Source organism: Phyllobates terribilis, unplaced genomic scaffold (assembly GCF_046119375.1).
Source record: "Phyllobates terribilis strain yellow unplaced genomic scaffold, ASM4611937v1 Scaffold_1__5_contigs__length_1240528914, whole genome shotgun sequence".
Taxonomy (NCBI): domain Eukaryota; kingdom Metazoa; phylum Chordata; class Amphibia; order Anura; family Dendrobatidae; genus Phyllobates; species Phyllobates terribilis.
In genome coordinates this window covers 355183068-355204614 of record NW_027362761.1, presented here as the reverse complement: position 1 = coordinate 355204614, position 21547 = coordinate 355183068, and the positions used below count along the sequence as shown (strand labels likewise).

The 21547-nt window shown below is 40.2% G+C and overlaps 1 protein-coding gene across 2 annotated transcripts; it reads right to left on the bottom strand.

Moving 5' to 3' along the window:
* Positions 1–32: 32 nt before the first annotated feature.
* Positions 33–16332, bottom strand: CDK2AP1 (cyclin dependent kinase 2 associated protein 1). 2 transcript variants are annotated; one of them, XM_073676193.1, is made up of 5 exons: positions 15907–16332; positions 7738–7838; positions 5777–5812; positions 4977–5103; positions 33–1611 (listed from the first exon to the last, which is right to left on the bottom strand). In XM_073676193.1, the coding sequence occupies exons 1-5, from the start codon at positions 15971–15973 to the stop codon at positions 1544–1546; spliced, it is 399 nt and encodes a 132-aa protein (XP_073532294.1). In that variant the 5' UTR covers positions 15974–16332; the 3' UTR covers positions 33–1543. The 2 variants fall into 2 exon arrangements, with proteins under 2 accessions (XP_073532294.1, XP_073532295.1); XM_073676194.1 differs by lacking the exon at positions 5777–5812 and having other exon boundaries at positions 15907–16317.
* Positions 16333–21547: the final 5215 nt, after the last annotated feature.

Genomic DNA, 21547 nt, shown 5'->3' with positions numbered 1-21547 from the left:
GACAGGGGAGTAGAGTTTTTTGCTTTCCAACATTTTCATCTGTTTTAAAAAATTTTAAAGTTGGATAACCCCTTCAGGGTTAGCCTCTAGAAAATACAAAGCTGGATAGATGGCTACAAGAAATGTTTAGAGTCAAGAATTTTGGTCTTACGTTGTTGACTGAGTGGATGGCATATTTTGTGTTTTCATTTTTCCCATTAAATTGAGCCAATAAACGATAATATTCCATTAAATTTTGAAGATGTGTTAAATTTGTTTCCTGCAAAGTCTGCCAACTTATTTTCAGTAGAAAATAAAAGAAAACAAGTAATTTGTCCAGGATGATGAAGAAAGTTTACTATTGCATACAACTCTATGTATCACTGTTAGGCTTTGTTTATGTGGTTGGGCTCAGTAGAGAAGTGCTAACGACTTATGCCCTAATGTGTCTACACACTAAGACCAGATTCACACATGCTTGTTTCACTATCCAAGTGCGGACCATGATGCACGGAGAGGCCACGGGTTTCCTGAACCTAACTTGACGGCCTGATAATATGCCTATGTGGCAGTTGAGTTTGGATCAGGAGATTCGCGATCGGTCCTTGCATTGTGATCTGTATTCGGACCACGAAACACGGTTGTGTGAACCCAGCCTAATAGTCAAACATACAGCTAAAGAATACTCTTAGAAAATACCTAAAGAAATTTGACTATGTTTTCTGACCATTTTGAAACCCAGTTTGTATCATCTTAATAAAGTTGCTTTGTCTTCAAAAAGTTGCCCCACAATCTCATATCTGAATTCTGATATGAAAATGATAGGTAATAAATGTCCTAACGCAGGGACCATTTAGTCCTATGTCCCTCATTTGAATGAAGTGGCAGCCACACTCACGTGCTGACTCTCCATTCACGGATTATGGGATTGAGGAAGATATTGGAGAGAAGTACTGAGCTATCTCAATCAGACCCATAGAGCGCGAATTGTGCTGCTGGGTATATGCGTGATCACCACTCCATTCAATAGGATGTTGGACACCCCTTCCCATGAACGGTGGGGGTCCTAGTGATGGGACTGCCACACATTTATCACATATCCTGAGCATAGGTGATAAGTTGTGAATGTGGAGTAACTTTTCTAACATGGTGATCAATACTGCAAACAAAAAAAAGTATCAACAGAGAAAAACATGCGTTGTTCTTGTACGACCAGCACAATGTAATAAGCATCAAATTAGAATGCAGAAAAACTTGTTAGAACCTGAATATTAATGTACAAGAAAGATAAACAAAATATATTGTAGCTTATGATGCAAGAAATCATGAATTTCCTTGGACTCTCAGAAAAAGAATCAGAGAGCCTTCAATACTTTACTACACGTGGAAATTCTATTTGCTAGTAAAAATTGCATCTTGTGTTTAGCAGCTTTACAGTACATTAGAGGGATACCAAGAGTTAGTGAATCCCACTGGTTAAATATTCAGAAAGACTGCCCTGAAGTTTAAAAAAAAAAATCCGGATTTAGCTTTGTATGCCTCAGAGAGGGTTCACTTGGCATGGCTAGGATCTGGCATTTCGCTCTGTCTCAGCCAAACATTCTCGTACTAAACCCCTTGCATGAATAATTCCTGAAGAAGAAGAAGAAAAGTGTACCATTATTATACAATGTATAGAGAAATCAGATTAGTGTTACACTACACATATCTGTATAACATCTACAAACTAGGTACAGGTTTTGCATTGTAAGTATTCCTTTCATATTTTCAATCTATGAATGCAAATACTAAATGCACCAAAAATGTATTTGAACAAGTCTTGATATAAGCATCTTATAAATGTCTTCAGTGAATTGCCAACAATGTAATGATTATTGGGCAGCCAAACTGAGGTGTCTAGCAGCTCCCATAACAATGAACCTGTTCAGCAGACAGCCCATATATATTGCCAGCACTACAAATAGCGGCTTTTGCTCTGGTGGAAACAGGATGTCCATGTATTACCTTTATCTTATAGATTGATGAGAAATAGTAGATAGATGCTATGGTGGACCGCGCTGCTGTGAAAAAGGAGTAGTTCCAGTTGTGGTAAAGCTTTTATTAACGCGTTTCATGTTCATAGCCATGTAGTTCAGATTTGAGAAAAGGAAACGTGTTAAAAAAAAGCTACTTGGAGTATTCCCACACGTCTACCAGAAAGTCTATCTCCTATTTCTCCTCAATCTACACGCAGAAGATCCTCTTATGTGCAGATGTGACTGCAGCAGCTGAATAATCTACGGGCATTTATTGGAGTTACAACACAACCCAATCAGGTGACCAAACCCCTCACTCATTTCAATTTTAAAATACATTATTACCCTATGTGCGCTTGTCTCCCTTTTTCTTTTTTACATTTATCTTGTAGTGGCTTTAACAGCTTTTTTTTTTGTTTTGTTTTTTTTTTACAGGGAAGGCAGTAATTAGCCATTTGCTGTCCAGGTTAAGGCCAATTTGACACATCTGTCATTCACTGTTTCCAAAAATGGACAGCAATGCCAGGACCAGTTGCTTGCCTTATGCCTCATAAGCATAAATGTGACTGACCTCAGGTCTGGAGACCCACATCCAGTCTAGACATCGTGGTCTGAACTTGGACCATCAAAGTCAGATTTGTTAATCCGGCCTTAGAATAAAAAGGGGTTGTCATATTGAGACAACACCCCTATTCAAGCTATGCCTGCAGACTCACATTGTGCATCTCCTTCTGGGGACAATGAGCTTGTACAAAAACAGCAGTTTGCTGAAGAAATGTTACTATTATCCTATTTTTGTTTGTTTTATTATACAATACTTTTTATTGTGGTTTAGTATTTGTATAATTTGTGTAATAAAAATGTATTTTTTAATAATAAACTACTGTATCTAGAAACAAAATAAATCATCACAAGGCTAGCCCAAGATTGCGAAGCAACACAGGGTGCTAGGAGAGTATGCTTTACTTATTTTTGGGAAAGAGAATCAGGATGCTCTATGTCATACATGTCAAACTTGGGCCCATGGGCCAAATCTGTCCCGCAGGGTGGTTATATTTGGCCCGCGACACCAGAACCACCACCCCTATGTGGGGCCATTATTCTGTATGGAGGACCATGTGAGGCCTATTATAATGTATGGAGGACTATGTGGGGCCCATTATACTGTATGGAGGACTATGTGGGGCCCATTATACTGTATAGAGGATTATGTGGGGCACATTATACTGTATGGAGCACTATGTGGGGCCCATTATATTGCATACTTGTCGGCCTGCAACTTTGTCCAAGATTTTCATTTGGGCCCTTTGTGTTTTGAGTTTGACATCCCTGCTCTATGTGAAGAAGGCAAGCCATAGGAGGCAGGGTAATACTCTTCTTGGCTTGTTCTAGAAACCTAGGCTTCTGGCATTGTTGAGGACCTAGTAGACCCTTCATAGCGATGGTATTCCCTATTGACAGTGAGCTTTTCAGCAAGATAATGCAAAAATGATTTAAAGATGGTTTGAGGAGTATATAATCTGATCAAGTATTAGTAAGATGTGTGGAAAATACAAGTCCCATTAAATGAAACCGCCCCTCAGAACAGAGAACTTCCATAAAGAAAATCGCCATTATATCTTGTGACCCTCACTCAGACTTGCTGAATCATCTGATGTGTGGTACAGAAAGTCTATGCATTCCTATGAGAGCCTAAATTTAAGACTCAGAATTGTCCAGGAACACAAGACCTGTGTGTTGGTGTGTATGAGGTGTGAAGAGCAGAGAGACGCAGAGTCACAAGAGGAATATCTGGAAACCTGCCCAATCTGGTGCGTTGACCAAAACAGTTATGTACTCAGAAATTATACTAATTGGATGTCTTTTTTTGGGTAGAGGGCAGATGATCTGAGAATGGAAATTCTGCAGGAGATTTTGAAGGTGAAGACGAGTGATGGAAGTGTAAGATGTCAAAGCAGTGTATGTCATTATTTCTCTAGAAAGCCTACTAGTGATGTCTTTCAAGACCTTAGTCAATTCTTTTAGCAGTGGTCTAGCATGTGAGAGAGGAGTGTGTCCGAATATGAGGACAAGATAACCTCAGGGGAGAGATGATTCACTGGAATTGAGGCTGAAGGTGTCTCTAGATCCTACAAGGAGAAGTGTGAGCAGGCTTTGCAAAGGCTTTGGAAGTGGCCTGGTGCTCATGGCCCTGATTCCTTGACTTATTTTGTTAGGAGCTCATTGCTGAAGTGTGTTGGCAGACTGGGAGATACTTTACAGTTTGCTACTGCACTAACAAAAGGTTTTTTTGGCCATTATTTTGCTGAAAAAAAATCACAGTGTGAGCGGAGTTGAACCAGTGTTGAGCCAATTTCAAAGGATCACATCTTGCAGCTTATTGTTATTTATACATTGTACATATTTGTTTGCCACTGCCAATAACTGTGTGAGAATATAAGACAGGTAGTAGAGTTATGGGCTAAAAATTGTATTAAAGGGAATCTGTCACCAGGTTTTTTCTACCCCATCTGAAGACAGCATAATGTAGGGGCAGATACCTTGGTTCCAGTGATGTGTCACTTAGTGGGCTTTTTGCTGCAGTTTTGATAAAATTGCTGTTTTATCTGCTGCAGATCTCTCAGTTGTCTAAACACTGAGCTGTGTATAATCTCGCCCAAGCCACTGATTGGCAGCTTTCTGCCTATGCACAGTGTAGACTGAAAGCTGCCAATCAGTGGTGGTGGGTGTGGTTGGACTTTATGGCAGCAGGTTTACTAGTTCTCTAATGATAATCTCCTGCGTGATTTTATAAAAACTACAGCAAGCATCTCAGTAAGTGGCACACCGCTGCAATCAGGGTCTCTGTCTCTACAGATTAAGCTGCTCTTAGATTAGGTAGCAAAAACCTTTTGACAGATTCCCTTTAACATTTTCTTCCAGTAATACAACAAGCAGACAAGTAACTGCTTACACCCACTATAAGGTGAAACACATTCTTACCTCGTTTTAGTCTCTCCATTGCACTTTTACTGCCAGCATAGGTTGGTCTAATTTCTTTACCTAGTTCTTCTATGATGATGAGGAGTTCTGCATACTTGCTTTGAGGTACCTGATTACTAGAAGTGCCCTGCAATAATATAGGAAAGGTGAACAAAATTCAGAATGATTTGAACACAAAAACAGGTTATTGCATCAAACAAAGTTACAATAAAACAGTTTGTATGTTATTTTTTACAGCAGACATATACATTTTGAATAATGGATTACATGCAAATATGTTGGATCAATCATTATTAACAGAGGATGCAGTAAATGGGAGACACCAATGGATCCACATTTTGCATAGTGGCTGCTGTTTTTTTTTAAGTCTACCATAATGTATTAACACTATTAGGCCCCAGTTCATAAAAATATTTTTGCCAAAATTCTAGGGTAAAACAATTTGAAATGTTGCAATTTTTTTTTGCACATCTCATAGTTGCACAAAATGTTTGCAACATTTGGGAACTATACAGGAAATATGTTAAAATGTGAATTGATCAGTTGATTGGACCTATATTACAACTACAGGAATAGTGAGAACAGGGGCGGACATATCATTGGTGCAAATAGTGCAGCCGCACAGGAGCCCAAGAGGTAAGAAAGGGCACACTTTCATCTCCAATGCAGCTGGAACTGTGCATTATAATGAGATATTGCACTGCAAAGGGCTTATATATTGTTCTGACACAGGGGCCCTCTTCTGTCTGTCGGCCGCTGAGTAAGAACGGATTTTAAGATATAGATATGTAATTACTCACAGCATGTAAACCAACTAGATTACGGTACATGTCCACCTAAAAAAGACATGACATTGGAAAAAGCAATAGTCGGTCACGTTTGATTATAACATACCATATATTAGCCAGTAAACAAGTGCTGCCATAGGTGTTTAAAATGGCTTATTTCCTTTTCCCCATTGAAATAACTAAACACATGCAGCCAATCCAACTGATTAGGAATATGGATGACATAGATTTCAGGATATTAAATGTTTGCCAACATTTTTCTCATGTCTATGGTCAGTGCTGGAAAGGAGCATTTATCATACAACTTTCATATGATTTTTGTCCATGTAAGTCAAGTTTCTATATAAACCCTTATCTCCTTTAAAGCATGTTCCCAAGTAGCATAAATGTTGCGTTTTTATCCACTGCTGTTCTTTTTGTACTGATCTGCTGCGTTTAACAGTCCAAGTAAAGTGGATGTAATGTCAAGCTCACTGCATGTTTAAAGAAGCATTCCTCCAATCACCATGTTATATAGCACTGTGTACTTACAATTGCTCATTTTGCCTTTCTACCCAGTTAATTCTTCTGTTTTCCTTTAGGTCTATGACATCAAGTGATGGAAAACTGACTAGCTGAATCCTTCTAAGCTCTATGTAGAAACAGGAGGTCAATTTTCACTGCATGACTCATGAGTAACTTCAAAAGTCCCAGACTGGAGGGAGGAGGGGCGGAGCAGCTGGGTCAGGAGTTGAAGAGGGGAATGATTTTTGCAGGGACAAGAGACTTCCTGTTTCTACATAGCGCAGACAAAATAGAGGAATTATCTGGGTAGAAGGGCAAAATAAGCAATTGTAAGTACACAGTGCTATATATTGACAGGATAAAAACTTTGATGGGAGTGCTTCTTTAAAGATACTGTTGAGCTGTACGTTTTTTGGCGTTCTTTTCTGTCACAGGTTTCTATGGGAAACCTGAAAAAACACATGTAAAAAAAACACTGTTGAAGTGCAGAATCTAAACAAGTGGTTCTGCACAAAAACAAAAAGGCATTAAAAATCCTGCTTCAAATCGGCACTGTAAACGTATTAAAAAAGGGGGAATACGTATTTAAAAAAAGGCGATTGCATAAAACAGAGCAGGAGAAAAAAAGCTGCGTTTTTGGATGTGGGAACATGGTGTTAGTGCTGAGTAATTCAGAAGGCAGATCTTCCCTGTAATTGTGAAACATTGCTGAATTACCTGAAATAGAAATCCTTTGGGAGGAAATAGTCAAGAATAAGGAGCGGTTGAAAAATTAGTCAGGAAGGTGGGAAAACTCTTTACAATGTAACTTTCCATTCCTGATTTACACTCCACACTTGGGTGCTAAATTATTGCGTATTGTGAAGGCATGCTCTATTATGTACAAATACAGAGAGAGCCGTGGTCTACACGCAAAGGTCCTTTGATTGAAGCAGATCTCCAGTTCAAGCAAAAAGGAAACTGATGTCTAATCTATTGTTTTATTACAAAAAAATAGGAGTTACCTTGCGATTATGCAATAGGAAAAAAATGAATATGAACTAAAAGGGTTGTCTCCTCTAAATAATTCCTTTGTCCAAGAAAGGTCCCTGAATATAAATGGTCCCACTGCTGTAACCCGGAGGGAGATTGGATGATGAGCCCAGATGGAAACAGAGGCTGATGAAAGAGTTTTTTGTTTTTTTCTAAAGCTGACAGTACATATTAGTTATCTCTTCCAACCCTTCATAATCACAGCCATGAGATTTTTGTTGGCAGACCCTAACAATTTCATGTCTATAATGACCAACAAAATTCCCCCAGTTTCTGCCATTGAGGAAAGAGCAATGTGATGTTCAGGATTTAATTTTGTCTGATCTTACTGTTTTTTTTTTAATTACGATGGATGGTGCCAAGAGTTGAACAATATAGTGGATAAATAGAAATATACCGTGTGCATTTTGTCAAATAGTCAATGTTTTCCATTTTACCTGTGTATATCCTAGGGATGGAGGTCCATAATCATTCACCAGCTGTCTGTATTGTGCAGAAGATGCCATGCTAGTAGAAGGCGAATGTGCACTTACAGTTACTGTAAAACATACAGAACACAGTGACATGTGAGCAAACACCTAACAATCGGAATAAAGCACACCTGGCAAAAAATAAATAACTGTTATACCTGAGCATACTAAAGTCTGATAAACTATATCTGCTCAAGATCGGAAATTCCTGTAGTCATTGAGGAATTGTCCCCTTCACAAAAGAAAGCTCTCTCATCCGCAGACAGTGGGTTCTGAGATCCTTAGCAGCGCTCCACATGATCAGATGTAGGGGTTGTCGGTTGCTGACATACAGGCGCAATCTGGACTTTTCATGAAATTTGTAGCAGCTTTCAACTTGATTATTAAAAATTCCATGTACATCTATCTCCTATTGTTAATGGTCATATAGAAGGATTTTTTTAATATTAGTTACCTGTCCCCCCCCCCCCCCTTCTTTAATGTTAATTAACCCCTTCATGACCAGGCAATTTTGTTTCATTTCTGAACTTGAATTTTTTTCTCCCCCTTCTTTTTAAACTTTTTTTTTTCCTCTCGACGTAGTTGTGTGAGGCCTTATCTTCAGATTAGAGGATACTAAGCAAAAGTGGTTCAGTTCCTACATGTCCACATGGGAATCCCCATCACAGATGACCCTAAGACGTGTCTACTATTTGTTGACTCTGAACAATACCAAAGAACTGTAGATAGATTATTCCTGACTAGTGTTGAGCCACCCCCGTAGTGTTCGGGTTTGGTTCGGTTCGTCGAACACCGGGATGTTCGAGGAACTGTTCGTCGAACTGTTCGTCGAACACCTTAGAACACCGTCGAACACCGTTAAAACCAATGGCAGGCAAACAAAAACACATAGGAACACATAGAAAACACCTTCAAAGGTGTCCAAAAGCTGACAAACTGCTCAGAAGACGCTTTCTTTAAAAAAGCCGGCCGGCAATTCAGCAGCGGCATACACCGGTACCCGACAATTTAGACATGAAGGAATAGAGCATCACACATAGATTAGATAGATAGAAACAGGTCAGTCACATATATACGAAGTACAGTGACAGTGTTGCTTACTGTACTTGTCATTTAGTGTAAAGGATTTATTAAAAAATATAATAGTGTTTTCGTGCACCGTCTCTTTAAAAAAGCCGGCCGGCAATTCAGCAGCGGTACCCGACAATTTATAACAGACAGAATAGAGCTTCACACATAGATTAGATAGATAGAAACATGTCAGTCACATATATATGAAGTACTGTGACAGTGTTGCTTACTGTACTTGTCATTTACTGCAAAGGATTTATTAAAAAAAATAATAGTGTTTTCATGCACCGTCTCTTTAAAAAAGCCGGCCGGCAATTCAGCATCTGTACCCGACAATTTATAACAGACAGAATAGAGCTTCACACATAGATTAGATAGATAGAAACATGTCAGTCACATATATAATAAGTACAGTGACAGTGTTGGTTACTGTACTTGTCATTTAGTATTAAAATAAAGGATTTATTATTAAAAAAAATTGGCGTGGGGTTCCCCGTAATTTTAGTCTCTAGCGGAGGTTAAGCAGACAGCTGGGGCAGATGTTTGAAGCCTGGGAAGGGGGTAATACCCACGGAGCTTCCCAGGCTACTAATATCAGCCCCCAGCTGAATACCTAGCCTTTAAAATGGAGGACCCCCCCCAAAAAAATGACGTGGGGTCCCCCCTAATTTAATAGCTAGCAAAGGCTAGGCAGACAGCTGGGGGCTGATATTAATAGCCCAGGAAGGGAGCCATGAATATTGTCGGCTCATCTGCATGCCGTCACAGTCAGACACTGCAGAGCGCAAGCATGCCTGCGCTTCTCAGTGTCTGCGGGATGACAGGCTGGATGGCAGCGTTCTGCTGCGGTCCAGCCTGTTATCTCGATGTAGCAGAGCTGAAGCTGTCGTGGGAACCATGGAAAGGTAAGGATGAGGTTGCTTTATTATTTTTCTTTTATTGCAGGAGATCGTTGCTTCAGCTGGAATGGGCGTGACGGTAAGTATGGTTTAATTTAGAACAATAAAGGAATGTGTCTTTATTTCAATTAAAGGACTTTATTCTGGGTGTTTGTGTTTTCTTTTAACTTTGACTATGGGGTTAGTAATGGGGGTGTCTTATAGACGCCTCTCCATTACTAACCTGGGCTTGATGTCAGCTGGCATTATAAGCTGACATCAACCCCAACCCTATTACCCCCTGCCACCGCACCAGGGCAGCGTGGAAGAGCGAGGCTAAGTGCCAGAATTGGCGCATCCTATGGATGCGCCATTTCTGGGGCGGCTGACGGCTGGTGTTTCTAGCCTGGGAGGGGGCCAATATTCATGGCTCCCTTCCTGGGCTATTAATATCAGCCCCCAGCTGTCTGCCTAGCCTTTGCTAGCTATTAAATTAGGGGGGACCCCACGTCATTTTTTTTGGGGGGGGTCCTCCATTTTAATAGCTAGTAAAGGCTAGGTATTCAGCTGGGGGCTGATATTAGTAGCCTGGGAAGCTCCGTGGGTATTACCCCCTTCCCAGGCTTCAAACATCTGCCCCAGCTGTCTGCTTAACCTCCGCTAGAGACTAAAATTACGGGGAACCCCACGCCAATTTTTTTTAATAATAAATCCTTTATTTTAATACTAAATGACAAGTACAGTAACCAACACTGTCACTGTACTTATTATATATGTGACTGACATGTTTCTATCTATCTAATCTATGTGTGAAGCTCTATTCTGTCTGTTATAAATTGTCGGGTACAGATGCTGAATTGCCGGCCGGCTTTTTTAAAGAGACGGTGCATGAAAACACTATTATTTTTTTTAATAAATCCTTTGCAGTAAATGACAAGTACAGTAAGCAACACTGTCACAGTACTTCATATATATGTGACTGACATGTTTCTATCTATCTAATCTATGTGTGAAGCTCTATTCTGTCTGTTATAAATTGTCGGGTACAGATGCTGAATTGCCGGCCGGCTTTTTTAAAGAGACGGTGCATGAAAACACTATTATTTTTTTTAATAAATCCTTTGCAGTAAATGACAAGTACAGTAAGCAACACTGTCACAGTACTTCATATATATGTGACTGACATGTTTCTATCTATCTAATCTATGTGTGAAGCTCTATTCTGTCTGTTATAAATTGTCGGGTACCGCTGCTGAATTGCCGGCCGGCTTTTTTAAAGAGACGGTGCACGAAAACACTATTATATTTTTTAATAAATCCTTTACACTAAATGACAAGTACAGTAAGCAACACTGTCACTGTACTTCGTATATATGTGGCTGACATGTTTCTATCTATCTAATCTATGTGTGATTCTCTATTCCTTCTATTCTAAATTGTCGGGTACAGATGCTGAATTGCCAGCCGGCTTTTTTAAAGAGACGGTGCATGAAAACACTATTATTTTTTTTGATAAATCCTTTACACTAAATGACAAGTACAGTAAGCAACACTGTCACTGTGCTTCTTGTATGTGTGACTGACATGTTTCTATCTATCTAATCTATGTGTGATTCTCTATTCTTTTTGTTCTAAATTGTCGGGTACTGGTGTATGCCGCTGCTGAATTGCCGGCTTTTCATGTTTCACTGTGAGCACTGTTCCCATCGATTTGGGCAATCACTGTAATGCCACAACCACCATGGCTGTGGCATTACAGTGAGTGGCAGACAATCCCTGCATGATTGGTGCTCTAAATAGCGCCAGACATGCAGGACACGCTTTTGGTGCACGAACAGTTATCGAACATAACCTCGAACAGCCGAATTTTTTGCAAATCGTTCGGGTTCGTCGAACAACTCGAACACCACCCAAAACAGCTCGAATTTGAGATTGGCGAACAGTTCTAGTCGAACACCGCTCATCTCTATTCCTGACTGAGGTTCTACTTATAGCCTGGAAATGTGTGGCCAGACATAGGATGTCATCAAGAGTACCTACCATCCCACAATGGAAATCAGTGGTAAACTTCTCCCTCACTTTTAAAAAAAGATGATCTATATATGCCGGAGCTGCCCTGGAAAATTCCAAAAAATCTGGGGTACATGGATTGATTTCCCTGTGACTGTCTGTGGGTAGGTGCTGAGTGGGGGGAAGAGAGGGAGAAGGGCTTCTAGGGCCTCACTTTCTTTTATGTGGTCTTTGAACCCACCCTTTTATCAACCTGTCTCACTAAACAGAAATAGGCCACAGCCCCACTATCAGTATTTGGTCAGTATTTTTTCTCAGGAGTGGGAGACAAAACCAGGTGAGGAACAATCAGAGAAAAGGTATCATAGAAACAAGTCACCAATTCTGCATTTATCACCCACTCCTGGTTTTGTCTCCCACTCCTGAGAAAAAATACTAACTGAATACTAACCAAATACTGATAGCGGGGTTGTGGCCATAGACAATCAGCCATAACTATTGTGTAACTGAGTTTATTTTGTATGATTTTCCGTTTGTGGTTGGAACCCACTGAGATATGTTTTGGAATATTCTATTCAAGTTCTCTATATCTGTTCTACAATACTGTTACTGCTATGTACAAAATATGTTTACATTCGTTCCTGGTAATGATTTATTGGACATCAAAACGTGTTTATTTGATGCATCCGTAATGTATCTGATCTTTTATATCTCCTCAAACTTTATTTGCTTTAAAAAGAAGATTGTAATGAAGTACAGAAAACAGATTACATACAATGAATTTTTGGCTTGTGACCTTTTTTTACCCATAGAATTCCCTATAGGGCTTGATTAAAGCATACAGTATATTACATGAGTTTTCCAGTTCTGTCATACTGATGGCTTATTATTATCTGGCGCTGATCATCTGCTTGAAGGACAGCACTCTACCTTTAGGCCTCATTCAGACTTCTGTTTTTCACGTAGTTGCTCTAGCCATATTTTTCCATGCATACAATGTACCCATTATAGTCTATGGGGCTGTTCACATGTCTGTATTTTTTCGCGGTCCGTGTGTCCACAAAAAAATGATGGAAACATGTCCGATTTTGGTCAGAGTCACGGATAAAAATCACCCATAAAAATTACAAACAGCACTCGGATGCCATCAGTTTGCTGTTCGTCTTTAACATTGCAATGGGCATGAGAAGCTTAGCAATTTTTTTTGCATACAAGAAAATCACTGATAAAACAAACTAAAGCACTGACCAAACACTGATGAAAAACAGAACAATTTTTGGGTATGAAAAAATTAATTGACGTCTGAATGAAACCTAAGTAGTGGCTGTGCCTGGCATTACTCAGGGGCGGACAGATCATTGGTGCAACCTGTGCGGCTGCACAGGGACCCAAGAGGTAAGGAGGCCCATTTCTACCTCCAAAGTAGGTGCAATTTTGCATTTTTAGGAGCTCTTGAGCTGCAAAGGGCCCATATATTGTTCTTACACAGCGGCCCTTTTCTGTCTGTGTCTGCCAGTGTATTACACCTTATGTAAATGGGACTAAGATGCAAGACCAGGTACAGCTGCTACTAAAAAAAGGAGCTGTACCTGCCGGGAAGAAGGTTCTTGGTGGGGGTGCTGAGAGTGGAAACCCCAACAATAGCTAAAGATAGGCCATCAACTTGAAAAAAATGATAACCCCTTTAAATGTTACAAGAATAAAAGATTGCACCAAAAATTCTTCAAAAGCATCACGTTGTTCTAAAGCACTTAAAATTGACATGTCTGGTCAAAACTGTGCATTAAAAAAACTGAACTTTGTGGACATGACCGTACACACATATACAACAGTTCAATGAGGATGGATAGAGCTGAAGGTTTTTTTCATGTCACATTTAAGCTGTAGGATCATCGTACCAGGTAACAAAAATTGATTTGTCAAAAGGGTATAAAGCCAGAATAACAAGAAAAACCCTATTAAAATATAACCTTTATTAGGTAAGTCCTAAAATTGTTCAATCAGAACCAGACATAAAAGTAGTAACAAAGTAAATAAAATGCATATGCAGAAGGGAACCAGTGCACAATGTATTCAGATAATTGTATATACAGTAAAATATAGAAAGATAAGAATAAACCGAGTGGGGGTGCCATTATCACATATCTCCATAGGGTGACAACCTCCGCAGATAGGAAGGGGTGCTTTAGGTTACAGTAAGGACAGAGTACCCTTCTATCACTTTAGATATTTAGCTTTATACTTATGCACTGGTTCACTTCTACATATGCACTTTTTTTTTGTCTGGTTCTGATTGAACAATTTTAGGATTTACCTAATAAAGGTTATATTTTAATAGGGTTTTTCTTGTTAATAGGGCCATCGTACCCATCAGGAAGAGCTCCTGCCCTATACATTCTGTGTGCCTATTGTGCTCTAATGGCTCAGACTGTCCTAAGGAAGTGGTGTGATCACCACGAAACGCGTAGAAATAAAGTCTATTTTATCATTACATCGACTTGGATTCCTCTGGTACATAATTCTGACAGGCGAGCAGCGCAGTCTGATGCCCCATTCTCTTCACCCAACAAAAGAAAAAGTGTACTTCTGGCATATATTTGGCTAGGAGTGGACACAGGCGCCCAAGAGGTAAGGGGGCACTTCTAGCTCCAAAGCAGGTGGAATTGTGCATTATGACGATCTATTGGACTACAGAAGGTCCATATAATGTTGTTGCAAAGGGGCCCTTCTGTTCGTATTCACTCATGTGTTTGGCTATTATACGTCTGTATAACATTTTTCAACTGTAGTCAAGAGCATTGCCCTTTATGCTTTTCAATGCAAGGCACAAAAAATTATATTGTGTATTTTTCCCATTGGGAGGTAATGGCAGATACATGCTACTGTAACTGCGGCCCTGTGCAAACATTACATCGAATCTAGACCCCAAATTGGAGCTGTACAGGGCCAATAATAGATAGCGATTGGTTTCTGTGAGACCCCCTTCTTTCTTTTTTTTTTTGCCAATAAAAAATACAACCTGTGATGGTGCAGATTTAACATCCTGCCCAAACAGTAATGGATTCTCCGAAAGTTACTAAAAGTCTGTATTACGGCCTGTATCTAGCGACTACTGGAGTCAAGAGTAACTACAATTTCAGGAAGTTTTTTCTTATTTTGCAGACACTTTAATTGGCTGCTGACTGTTGGTGGTCCGGACCCCCACTGGTCATTCAATAGACCCCTGAACAGGCTCAGCAGACATAAGCTGCCTAAAAAACCCAACCTTATACAAGTCTGGTATTGCCGCAATCGTACTGACCTGCAGAATCATAACACCTGGTCATTGTTACCTAAACAATCAACGCCGTAATAACAGATTCTAAGATATGACGGCGGTATTGCATTTTTATTTTTCACCTTTTCCCCACTTTTCAATACTGTAAAGTGAATTGTATCATTTGACATGACCATTTGTCCTGCAAAAAAATATATATTAATAATAAAAATAATAAGTTATGGCTAAATTAGAAAAAATGTACAATTGGGGGAGGAAGGTTGAACTTGATGGACCTAGGTCTTTATTCAATCTATGTAACTATGTTCTTGAAAGAAAGGTAGGAAAAAAATGAAATTCTAAAGGTTAACAATGCTTCCCTGATGACTTGGCTTTGTGATAAATACACATATAATGTGGAAATAAATACTACAAATCATGTGAGGTGTCCAGAGCCAGAATGATGGGGCTGCAGGTAGAGCAGTGTGAGGGCAGGACTGGCTCCTCTCCCCCCCTCCATTGCATTAGCTGCAATACCAAGAGCGGCCAGCAGAGGTCTCAGCGGCGCTCGCTTGTTTCAGATCAATCAGCAGCCCTGGGGAGCCGATCATGGAGACGCTGAAACGGACTTGATCAAAGGGCTCCTGCTGATCCGTGTATGCCGCGCCTGTCACCGGGGCCACGGACCGGCCGTCTGCCCTCCCCGCAGCCGCTCCGGGACTCCCGCGCTCTCCGGCCTGTGCTCCAGCCGGCGAGGAAGCACACCAGTGACAGGATGTGACCTTATTCCACCGGCCAGCACATCAACTCCAGGCTGGGGCTCTCCCCAGGTATCTCCATCCACCTCCCTCCTCCTCAGCCGCCCGGGCCCGAGCCCCTGTCTCCCCGTCACTAACTTGCCCAGTGTGTACGGTCACTTACCCGGAGCCCCGTGGTTGCCGTGGAGCTGTGCGTTCAGGTTGGGCTTGTAAGACATTCCCAGAGACATGAGTGCGGAGAGCGATCACCCACCACAACAAATAAAATGTCCTGAAATCCTGCGAAGCGTCTCCTGTCTGTCTCCCTCAGACACTTTTTGTTGTTTACAGCGGCGGCACCGGCAAATATGGCGTCACTTGTACTGACACCCACAATGCAAGGAAGCCTCCAGACACCATGTCCCTGCACAGACCCCCAGTCCCCTCACCCTGGGGGGCTCCAGCCCAAAATGCAATACAGAGATGTGGCTTTTCGCCTGTTTTTCTTCTTTTCTTTTCTCTCCAGACATTTTCTCCTTGCAAGGCTAATAATGCTGCCAGCTTGTTCTCCACCAGCCATCCCCCCTGATTGTGCCCAAACTTACACATCCTGTCACCGCATCACATTTGTTTGTTTTTTTTGTTCCATTTTTCTTCCAACTTTTCACAACTTTTTTTTTATTTTTTTCTCACAGCAGAATTTTTCTTTCATGACGTTAAGTAAAAAGGTTAGGAAAAAAAACTTGCAAAAGTTGAGTTTTTTTTTTTTTTTATACTACTTTAAATCTCACAGTTGGGATTTTTTTTTAATTTTGCCCTTTTTATTATTTAGGTGTAGGCTTTGTTTGTTCAGTTTGAAAGATATTTTTAGTTTGGCAAAAAAACAAGTGTTTTATTGTTTACAAATATTGGTAAATATTTACATTTTCTTTCTTTTGTGTCTTGTTTATTATGTGTGGATGGAGCGTGGCAATTACCGATATTTTATTGCGTTTTGTGAACAGAGAATGCAGGAAAATTTTGTTCCAGAAAGTATCAAATTATTTCATAGTTGTAGATTTTTATTTTTTTTTTTTTGAAAATTGTTATAATACACAATTTTTTTTATGATATATTTTTTGTCATTTTAGTTTTTCTCTCATTTATTTCCTGAAAGTGTAAATAAGGTGGTAACCATTCTCTGTGACCTGGAAGACCCCACGTCTGTACGTGTCTCTGGGGATCGTCGGATATAATCGGTGCATGCGAATTGCTGAATCTACCATGTGTAAATCTTTATTTCCCATGGTCTTATGTCATTCATTGTGGTGAAATTGCACATTATTGCAAGGCAGTAAAATGCCTGTTCCTTTATGCTGGAGGTGCTTTGTATACAGTGTGAACTAGGTTTATGTCTCGGATGAATGATTTTGTCAGTATTAACAGCCATTTTGTGACGTATGGGCTCAGAGCAGCTAATGTGACTGGAAGAGAATAAAAGAGAGCAGAAGATGGATGTCAGCAAAGAGCAATCACTGCATAATCTTCTCTTTATGTAACCTGTATGGTGGGGCATTCACATGCATCACATTCAGCTGCTCGGCTGACTTCTATAGCAGCAAATAGGTCAATGCTAATCACAGAATTTCCTTCACATTTTCACCCATGTTAGATCAGGAAGTGGAAATTGATATTTACATCGAGAAATCTATATATAATTGTAAAAAAAAAAATCTCATTGTTTTCAGTGTCACATTATCTGTGCAGTTCTACCAACACCACAGTATAACAAGTAACATTTTACTTTGCTATATTCTGTGCAAATGTTTGTCCATCAGTATATTATAAGATATTCAGATTTTTATAGATTTTTTTTTTTTTGGGTGGTCACTTAAATGCTTAATGTGGACCATTGAAATTCAAGATACTTTGTTATTAAGTTGCCCTACCTTGGACACTTATGGCATAACCATGATGATAGATGCAGGGCACACTACTGGCCATAAGGCCACATTTGGATGTTCGTGAGTCACCTACGTATTCTGTCTGTGATTTTCACTGATATTCTATGGGGCTCTTCACGTGTCTGTCTTTTTTTTGTTTGAGGTCTGCAAAAAATCACAGAGACATTTCTGTTTTTGATCTGAGTCACAGGTCAAAATTACCTATACAAGTCTATGGGCTGAGAAAATCATGGATGGCATCAGTGTGCTGTCCATTTTTAAAGGGGTTGTCCAGTGTTGGAATACAAGTCTGCAGTCACAGAGATCGCCGATTCTCTTCTGCCGGCGCAGGGAGCAGCAGGCACGTGACCGCAAGTAGCGATTTGCATACATGCAGTCACGTGCCACGCTCAATTGAAGTGCACTGAGTGAGGCCTGACATGTCTAATTGGAATGTGGCCGGAAATATTAAAATCACATTTGTGGTCATATGAGCTCCCGCTCCCGGCAGACAATCCTCACAGTGTGCGTGCTGCGAGGTTTCACAAGTCTGCAGTCACATGGAGTGAGTGCAGACTTGTACCCTAAGACCGCACAACCCCTTTAATATTGTCATGAATAAGAGAAGCTTTGTAAAAAAAAAAAAAAAAGTTTTTTTTTTAATGAAAATGACTGTTAAGCAAAGGTTAGTCTTTTTATGTACAAGAAAAATCACAGATGTCTGAATAATTTTTCAACTTTATTTCTATTATATAGGTGACCTCTGAAATTCATTTTTGAAGTCATCGAAGTATATGAGGGCTTAGACCAAGGCCACACATTGCATATTTGGTGTAGGTTTTTCTTCCGTTTATTGACAGCAAAATCTTTGTGTGGATTTGGTGCAGATTTAACCATTTTTATTCCAAAGGGTGAAATCTCCTCGGAATCATCCCAATGTATTCACATTCTTTGGCTTTCAAAGCTTGTGCTGCCTGTCCGTTTAAGAGCATAGATCTGCTGGTATTGTACTGCTGTACAGATTTTCTGGTCACCAACCTCTACCAAATACAGTCTTATGCCGCATTCACAAATCCCAGTGTCACGGTCCGAGGCATATATGAGGCTGTCAAATTTGGGTTGGGAGACCCCAGGCCAGGTCATACTCGGACCATGACACACGGATGTGTGACTGTTGCATCACGCTGCTTATACACCCCCCAACAGGTGTCGTCTGGTCATTCGGTCAACAGGCATTCTTTCTGACCCCCCCCCCCTCCTCCGTGCATGCTCTTTTTGACCAATTGTATAACTCTTTTTCCAAAGGGGTGGAGGAAGTAAACAAACGCCAGTTTCCTCTGGTAGCGACTTATCTCCCATGAAAACTGAAAGATCAAGCATTGAAATTGAACATTTTTACTTTCCCCTTATTTTTCTGTTGGGGCTATTCAGAAAGTCCCCCGTACACTTAAACAGCCAGTCCCAGTGATTGTTGGTGTGTTCTGCTGACTTTGCTCTAATGTGAATAGGCACATATTCGGTATGGTTCCATGTGGGAAAAACCGCAGCACAATTGTTGCTCACTTTGTTGCTAAGAAGTTGTGGTGTGTTGCAAAGTGTGAAATGTATGCTGACATTCACAGAATAAATTGACATGTTGATATTTGGATAGTGGAAACATGCCCTTAGACCTAGTGATTTTAGTGACGCCCCTGATTTGTTCTTATTTGGGGTCCATACAGCAACCTAGAGGTACAGATGGTTCACATTGTAGTAATAATAGCCTCACATACTTGCCCGTACCACTGTGCCTATAATTTTATATATTTGTATGGAATTGCACTATATATATTGGTTTCCATACACTAATCATGTTACAGTGCCCACAGAATAGTTACATTAGGGCAGTGTTGATACAAATGTGCAAGAGACTGTCCTTGTAACAAAATATATACTTTGCTTGGTTCTGCATTGGGCCCATCAGAGAAAAATACCTCTGCAGGAAGTACAGGTACTGGACTGCAGGGCACTTAGGTAAAGTATTTTCTCTGATGAAGCCCCTTCTGACATGTCATCCGTGTGCCGTACATGGTTTTCTCTGACCCATAGACTTGTACTGGCCCTTGTCATCCGTGCTGCCAGAAAAAAAAATGGACATGTTTTGCATGGACACACGGTCAAGGTAAAAACACGAACATGTGTATAGCACCATAGGTTATAATGGGTACATGAAAAAAACTGATACAACACATACTGGAAACACAGACGTGTGATGGAGGCCTAATGCATCCTTAGACCTTATTGTGTGGAACTGCTTTTCACCCTAGAAGACGGCCATGAGTAAAGAACGGGATCTAAACTTCTTTCTAGAGAAACTTCTCTAGGAGCAATTTGGTGACGCACAATGCTTTTTCCAGCATGATGGAGACCATAGCACAAAAGTGATAACTAAGTGGCTCTGTGAACAAAATCAAGACATTTTGGATCCATTGCCAGGAAACTCCCCAGATCTCAATCCTACTGAGAAACTGTGGTTAAATGTCAAAAAACGGGTGAACAAACAAAAACAGAGAATGAGTCTTTAGATAAACCTGATGTGCTTTTTAATAGAAGTTGAGAAACTTGTGAAACGCTGATAATTGTACTTCAGTATCCATGGAAACATCTGACTAAAATATCTAAAAACACTGAAGCAGCAAACTGAAAACTAAAATTTGAGTTGGTATCAAAATTTGTGGCCACAAGTGTGTGTATAATATATACTGTTGTTTTCTTTTAAGGCTGTTTCATGTCTTCACTCATATCTTTAGAAGCAATGGAGGATGCACAAGGGAAGGATTCTGAGTGCTGCCAGGAGACATTATATAGTTGTGCTCCTATATGGAGTTCACAGGAAGTCTGATTCACTTCCTGTCCACACATTGGTGCACGAGCTGGTGATCTGCCCTAAAATGAAGGGGAGAAAGGTATAGATATAACAGAGTTGGGATGAATAAATTAGACAATTAGAATATTGAGGGTAAGTAAGCAATACATGTGCAGAATAATGCTGGATCGCTTCAAACTTCTTTTTGCTAAGGCAGAATTCACATGTGTAGTTTTTATTCCAAAACTTTTCACCATGTGTTCCTTTAAGAAATAAAAATATGCAACTCGTACGTACTGTAACTCTCAACTCGTACATTTTCTGTTACAGAAACAACTTTTGCCTTATAAAATTTGATGTGGAATTTATTTAAAATTCTGCACTGAAATTTTCAGCAATTTTTGCTTTTTCGTCATTACGTTTTGAAAACCATGACTTATTTTTCAGTCAACGTAGTGATATGAAGGCTTATTTTGTGCTGGACAAGTTGTAATTTTGAATGCCACTCTTCTGGGGTACATATTGGTTATTTTTTTCTTGATAAGGAGAACCTAGCAATTTGTCCATGGTCTTATTTTATGTTTTAAATTTAATGATTGAGAGACAGATGGAGCCCCATCCCTCATTATGTTGGCTTGGATGACCCAGTCAGTAGTTAATGACCAATGCTTATATTGGGGTCAGACTCTGATCCTGGTTGTTACAACTGACACCTGCTGCTGATGGTGCAGGCTCAGCTCTTGAGCCCTCGGCATCACTGTGGTGTAATCACACAACAATTTAAGTTAAAGCCCACTTTTCCACAACAAAAATATGTTATGGAGGGGGAAGTGGTTAAAGGGTTTTTCTGGCCTTAGACTATATGTGACTGCAGACTTCTGTGAGGATTTTCCGGAAGCAGTGGGAGGAAACCCACGCAAACACGGGGAGACCATACAAACTCCTTGTAGATGTTGTCCTTGATGGGATTTGAAACCAGGACCCCAGCGCTATAGTGCTAACCACTGAGCCACCATGCTGCCATATTAACGCAAGTTTGATTTGCATATTTTCGACCA